Source organism: Emys orbicularis, chromosome 4 (assembly GCF_028017835.1).
Source record: "Emys orbicularis isolate rEmyOrb1 chromosome 4, rEmyOrb1.hap1, whole genome shotgun sequence".
NCBI lineage: Eukaryota > Metazoa > Chordata > Testudines > Emydidae > Emys > Emys orbicularis.
Window position 1 is genome coordinate 126,188,812 of NC_088686.1, and position 6,752 is coordinate 126,195,563.

A 6,752-nucleotide genomic window follows, 5' to 3' on the forward strand; every position below is an offset into this window, starting at 1 on the left:
GGGAGAGGGGCCAGCAGAGGGGCAGGCAGACCCAGAGGGAGGGGTCTTCTAAGAAAGGCCCATAAGGGAGTCGCGAGGGAACTTCCTGCTGGCGAAGAAGGGGGGTCACCAGCTGTCAAGAAGCGGGGATCCACTTGGAGCTGCTTGGGTCCCCCTGGAGGCTGGAACGGTGACGGCGATGGGGGGTGAGGGCCCCCCTCCCCGAAGCCTTGTTAGCGGGAGCTCAACATCATCACAAACTCTGAGAGAGACACAACGTGGGATCTGGAGTGAGCGAATACCAGCGCCTCCCTCTGCACATCCGGCACAACACAGCCTGACTGCACTGTCCTGTGCTGCCCCCCACTGCAGCCCACTCCTCCACCCCCCGGACTGTACCCCCAGCCATGGCTCCCCCTACCAGGCTTCAGGAGGCTGCAGCCCATCCCAAGCTGTGCAAGTGGAGCTTCTGCATGAGGGGGCACGGGGCTGCAGGGGGGCTGTGGAGAGCAGGGCGAGGGCTTGGAGCAGCTAAAGGGCAGGAATCATGCCCCCGGGAGGCAGGATGCTGGGGGGAGATTGTCCCCTTCACCCCCCAGCCATCACTGCCCCTCCTCTCATGTGCCCCTCCCCAGCCCTAGCTCTGGCTCCCTCCCCTGCTCCATCCAATCCCACAGCAGGCAGCTCTGCCCCAGGCACCACCCACCCCAACCCTGTGAAAAAACAGCCCCCCTGGGGCTGTAGAAAGTGCGGCTGAGCCTCACCCTGTTCTGGAGGGGGTGGAGGGTGGCTCTTTAGCCCAGGAACCTAGACCCTATAGCTCTGGGTTAAGGGCCCAGCACACAACTAAACACAAGGGGGAGAGCACAGACAGGACTGGGGGAGGGGGGTGTCACAGGAAGACACTGGCAGGGAGAGAAGGGGGAGGTCTCTGCAGGGATGCGTCCTTGCTGGAGGGGCAGAGGAGATATCCCCATGGCTCAGTGTGGAAGGAGGTGGGGGATCTCTGGCACCAGTGGGTGGGAGGCAGGTTCCCAAAGGCCAGTGCAGTTAGTGGGGAGAGAGAAGTCCCTGGGGTCAATGGGTGGGGACTGCAGAGCGTCTCTCACCGTCAAAGTCCACATGGCCGTCCCCATTGAGGTCAACATCGCGCAGGATCTCCTCCACCTCCGGCAGCGGGACCTGCTCCCCCAGCAGGGCCAGGAGGGCGTCCTTCAGCTCTGTGCTGCTGATCTCCCCGTCCCCGTTCCTGTCCAACTGGAGGGGGGGGGGGGAGAGAGAACGGAGTGAGTGTGGGATGGCCCGGCTGGATGGGTGCCAGCCACATCCCCACCCTGCTCCCCCTCCCCCCTGAGCCCATGTTCCCCCTTCTTCCTATACCCCCATACCTCACGGAAGGCAATCTTGAGCTCACGCACCCCCACCATGTGGGCGGTCTCCTCACGCAGCTTCGGACCCATCATCTCCACAAAGTCCTCAAAGTCCACGCGCCCACCCACTGTGGAAGAGACACAGAGATCAGTGCCCAGCCCCTGCAATGGGGAGGGGTCCCACTGAGGGAAGTTGTGTGAGGGGAGAGGTGTCTCTCTGGGGCCGGGGTGGGGTGCCACAGGGGGGGGAGCAGTGTGAAGGGCGGGGGTCTCTCTGGGGCCGGGGGGGTGCCATGGGGGGGGGAGCAGTGTGAGGGGAGTGGGGTCTCTCTGGAGCAGGGGCAGAGGCAGGTCCCACGGGGGGAGCAGTGTGAGGGGAGTGGGGTCTCTCTGGAGCAGGGGCAGGTCCCACGGGGGGGAGCAGTGTGAGGGGAGTGGGGTCTCTCTGGGAGAGCAGTGAGGAGGGGTCTCATGGATGGGTGGGATGCTATGCGGGGAGGGACCCCTGGGGGTACAGCCATTCCCCCCACTCACTCCTCATCTTGATGTGCTGGGAGATCTCGATGAGCTCCATCTCGGTGGGCATGTAGCCCATGGTGCGCATGCAGGCGCCCAGGTCCTTGTAGCTCACGAAGCCATCCTGGTCCGTGTCAAACTCCTTGAAGGCATCCAGCAGCTCTGCCGAGGGTAAGAGCCAGAGCCGCCCTCAGCACTGGAGTGCCTACCCCGGGCATCCCCAGGGGGGCTCCAGGGAACCCAGCCGCAGTCGGGTGAGGGCTGGGTCAGAACCAACCCAAACTGGCCATAAGTGTGTAAGGGGTGACCCCTTCTTTGGCCACTGCACTGATGCCACCCAGCGCCCATGACCCTGCCACCAGGACCCCCAGGGATGCACGGTGAGGGGTTCCACCACTAGCTGTGGTACCAGCCGGGGCGCCCCCTAGTGGTCATTCTAATCGTAAAGTGGACAATGCCAGGTGGGCTATGCTACCCAGAATCTTCTGCTGCAGGCTGAGTGTGCCTGGGTTTGCACAGATACGTTCTAACCCAGGACAGGGTCACAACTGGGAGAGTCTAAAAATAAATCCAGACCCACCCACCCCCCCCGGGCGGCCCTTCCTTGTGTCCCTGGTCCTCAACCCACAAGGGGCTGGGCATGGCTGAGAGACGGGCACAATCCATTGCCCCACCTCTGAGAGGGCAAACAGACATGCCCAGGCCCCAGTGCCCCCCTGCCAGGGGCAACCCCCCACTCCTGGTCGAGAGCCCTGCAGCCACCAGGGCTTCTGCCAACTCACCATCCAGTTCTACTGGGGACAGATCCCGCTCCTGGGGGCAGAAACAAGAGCAGGCAGTTAGACCCCAGGAACATGCGGTGGACCCCCTTAGATAGGCTGCCCCAGTATGGAGCTTGTGCCAGGGAAACCCTCCCCACAAAACCCACCTCTAGGAGCCATGCCAGCAGGGCAAGCGGGGTCAGGAGCCAGGGCGGGCGACAGCAGGAAAGCGCTAAATAGGTAAAACTGCCCCCATCCCAGGGCAAGCAGGGATTGAACAAGGCAAGTGGGGGAGGAGGGCAGAGGGTAGAGCAGCCCCCCAAAGCAAGCAGGGGTGGAGGAGAGGGGTTCCATGCCCAGGGTGTTTCTGTGGCTCCCAGGGATGCTGGGAGCTCAGTGCGAATGCCCCCACCTGCTGCCCTTTGTAACTCAATCCCCATCAGCTTCCCCACTAGGATGCCAGCCTTGAACAGCCGGGTCAGTGCGGGCAGAGCCGCATGCCTCCAGCCCCACAGCACAGGGAGCGCCCCATGCCAGCCTGCCTCAGCCAACTGGCCCCCCACTGCCCAGCGCCTGAACCTGCCTGTGCCCCCGCCCCAGGGCCAGATCGGAGCCAGCGCCCCCTAGAGGGGAAAGGCCCTGTGTTCCATTTGCTGCCCCCTGAGCCAAGCAGTCCCCCTGGCCCACGGCCGGATCGGAGCCTGCGCCCCTAGAGGGGAAAGGCCCTGTGTTCCATTTGCTGCCCCCTGAGCCAGGCAGTCCCCCCGCCCCAGGACCAGATCAGAGCCAGCGCCCCCTAGAGGATTTTGGGCTGGGCAGTGATATTTTATTGGAGAAATGTGGGGAGGGGTCTCATTTCTCTGAGCGCACACCTCATTATGGGGAGGAGTGATGTGAAGGGTACAGCAGGGGAGGGAGGGCACAGGAGGTGCTGTCAGGGTGTCAACTTCATTTAGAAGTCACAGAAGTGGGTGAGAAATCCCAGCCAAAATTAACCTGCTGAAACTGGGATTAAGGAGATTGTGAGCAAAGCTGTGATCTCCAGCCCCAGCCTGGCTCAACAGCCAGCTCCCAGTGTCCCCCACCCACACTCCAGCCCTCCAACGGTTCCCGTTCAACCCCTACCCCACTCCCCCCAGAAGGACCCTGCTCCTCCCTCCATCCCCTGAGGGCCCCTACTCCCACTCCCCTGGAGGGGCTGACCTGCTCCCCCATCTCTGACTGGCCCCGGCACTGGCCGCCCCACGCCCAGGGATAATGGGATTGGCAGGCTCCCAGCAGGGAGCTGAGAAGGGGCTATTTATACCAGCTAATCGGGGTGACAGGGTGCAGGCAGCAGGGCCATTGTTACGCCCCAGGGGCGCCATGCCATGCTGCAGCCCACTGAGCTGCCTGGGGGGCAGAGAAGGACCCGGAGGACTGGCCTCCATCCCTCCAGGCTCTTGGCCCCAGGAAATGATGGGCACCGATGGGGCTTCCCCATTTCACATCTGGGAGTGGGGACCACTGACCCACCGGGGACTGCAGTGCCCCATTCTCCCCCGCCCCTTGGGCCCTCCGAGCCTGCCCAGCACCTCCCCTCTCTGGAGGAGCCTGGGGCCAGGGTGCCTGCCCCCCAGCACCGTTCTGGGCATCGGAGAGCTGTACCCGCTGCACAGACACCCTGCCCAGCTGCCCCCATCCCACCCTAGCATGCCCCCACCATGATCGTGCCTGCCCAGCCATGGCCTGCCCACCCCACCCACGCAATCCAGCTAGTCATGTCCCAACCCACCCCAAAGTACCCCCCAACCAACACCATCCAACCAGCCATGCCCCCACTGCCTCCCTGCTGCAGCTGCCCCTCCTCTCCCAGCCCACCCACACACAGCACCCCCCCACCTCACGCCCACCCCTTCTCTCACCACTGCCTTGTCCTCTCCATTCCCGCACTCCCCTAGCACCTATTTGCCTATCCTTCCCCCTCTTCGTACCCATGATCCACTCTCCTCCCCTAGTGCCCAGCCCCCCCGGCAATCCATCCGCTCCTCCTGCCCCCACACACCCATACCCCACCGCCGCACCTGTATCTCTGCTCCCATCCCCTGTGCCTCCATGCCCTGCCCCATCCCACCCCCATGTCCTCATCCCACTCTGCCCTCCTCAAACCCCCATGCTGTGCCCCATCACTGCTCCCACTCCCATGTACCCATCCCTGCCCCCCACCCAGTGCCCCATCCCCACCCCACACCCAGCACTCCCATGCCCCACCCTGGAGCCCCATGCCCTGCCTCCCACTCCCAGAACCCCTATGCCCTGCCCCACACCCAGTGTCCTCATGCCCTGCCTCCCTGGTGCCCCCATCCTCCTCTGCCCCCCCTCCCCACCCCAGGCCAGCGCACCCTGCCGAAGACAGTGTTGAGGAAGGGCGAGTAGGCCTTGTTGGCGTCGGCGTGATGCTTCTTGCCATGCTTGCGCCCGTGGCTGGAGTGGGAGCTGCGGCGCGACTCGGAGCCGGGGCTCTTGCTGGCTTTGGGCTCCTCCTCCTCCTTAGGGGGCGCCTGCCCCCCCTTATTCAGGTCCTGTCCCCCTTTGCGTTTCTCCGACTCGACCTCGTCAGGCCGCTTGTGGGGCATGGGGCCGGGCACCGGGGCGCGGCAGCCGGCTCTGGGACAGGCGGCTCCAGGACGGGCACAGAGCGAGGGGACGGGAAGGCAGGGCCTTAAGAAGGAGTCAGAGAAATCCTCTTATTTCCCCACCTCCAGGAGCACCCGGGCTGGGGGGCAAAGCCAATTAGCTGGGATTACAGGCAGGAAACTGGCAGCTCAGCTGCTCCAGCACCAGCCCCACCGGTATGGATCGCTGCCTCCCACCGATGCCCCCTGGCATCCCCCAGCTCCCTGTCCCTCCCCACTGCCACCCACGGCTCCCCCTCCTCTCCTCATCCCCTCCCCACTACCTCCCATGGCTCCCCTTCCCCTCACTACTGCCCCCCAGCTCCTCTTCCCTCCTTATTCCCTCCCCACAACTCTCCAGCTCTCCCTCCCCACAACTGTCCCTCCCCACAGCTCCCCCTCCCCTCACTACTGCCCTCCTGTCACGGGCTCACAGATCAAGCCCACTCTTGGCCCCGTGCGATCCGTGGGGGGAACCCCCTTCAGTGAGACAGCCCTTCTCTGAGAGCAGCGGAAACTACCTCAAAGTGGGGGGACCATGAGCACCTGAACTGTGGCCCCGCCCCCCTCATGCCAGGCATTGCCCCTTCTCCCGAAGCCCTGTCCTTGCGCCGCCCCACCTCCTGGAGCCACACTTCTCAGAGCCTTAGCACACCTGTTTCTCGCCGTGGGCCTCCTCAGGGAGGCCACTCGCTCTGGACCCCCAGGGCCTCCACTCCCCAAAGGGAATAATGCAACCCTGTTCTCTAGACTGGAGTGACACTCAGCCAGCGTAAAACAGGAGGGTTTATTGAGCGTCTGAACACAGCATAGGAAACTCTCAGGGCCCTCAGACCTGGCCTCCCTCAACACAGTACATCCAAGTCTCCACTGCATCCAGGTGGGTTCTGCCTGCTCTCTCTCTCCAGTCCTGAGCCCCCCTGCTTCCCAGCTGGGCATCTGATATCACCTACCCCAAGCCCCGCCTCTGTCCATTGTCTTCTTTCCAGGTAAACAGGGTCGCCTGGGCCTCCTCTCCTCTCTTCTGTCCTCTGGCCCCCTCTGGTTGGAACCGGCTGGTTAGGTCTCTTTGGGTCCGGAGTGGGGTGCCACAGGGGGGGAACAGTGTGAGGGGGGGGGTCTCTCTGCGCCAGGGGCAGGTCCCACGGGGGGAGCAGTGTCTTCTCTTTGTAGCCCATTGTCCTCCCACTGGCCAGAACCGGCTGAGACTCCTGAGCTGGGCTTCCAGGTCACCAGTCACTGGGCTATCCATTCTCCAGGCCATTGGCTTGGGTCCCAAGTTCCCTCGCTGGTCCTCTGTAACAACAACTCCCTCTCCCATCACCTCGTTAAACCAGTAACACCCAGGGAAACGGAGTCCCACCCCCTCTGCTGCAAACCATTGGAAAAACAAGGAAAACACACGACAATCCCCCACTTCATCACACCTCCTACCCCCAGCTCTCCCTCCCCTCCACCCCCCAAAACTCCCC

The 6,752-nt window shown here is 63.7% G+C and overlaps 1 protein-coding gene across 1 annotated transcript; it reads right to left on the bottom strand.

Moving 5' to 3' along the window:
* Positions 1-212: 212 nt before the first annotated feature.
* CABP4 (calcium binding protein 4) lies at positions 213-5,241 on the bottom strand. The gene is made up of 6 exons (XM_065403376.1): positions 5,008-5,241; positions 2,648-2,678; positions 1,884-2,027; positions 1,368-1,477; positions 1,089-1,236; positions 213-241 (listed from the first exon to the last, which is right to left on the bottom strand). Exons 1-6 carry the CDS (start codon positions 5,239-5,241, stop codon positions 213-215), a joined length of 696 nt encoding a protein of 231 aa, XP_065259448.1.
* Positions 5,242-6,752: the final 1,511 nt, after the last annotated feature.

Coding starts and splice junctions, on each gene's coding strand:
- CABP4 (XM_065403376.1), bottom strand. CDS start 5,241: ATGCCCCACAAGCGGCCTGACGAGGTCGAGTCGGAGAAACGCAAAGGG. Junction 1,478..1,883: donor CCAGCACATCAAGATGAGGA/GTGAGTGGGGGG, acceptor TCTCTTCCACAG/TGGGTGGGCGCGTGGACTTT. Junction 242..1,088: donor CGGCCATGTGGACTTTGACG/GTGAGAGACGCT, acceptor TGTCTCTCTCAG/AGTTTGTGATGATGTTGAGC.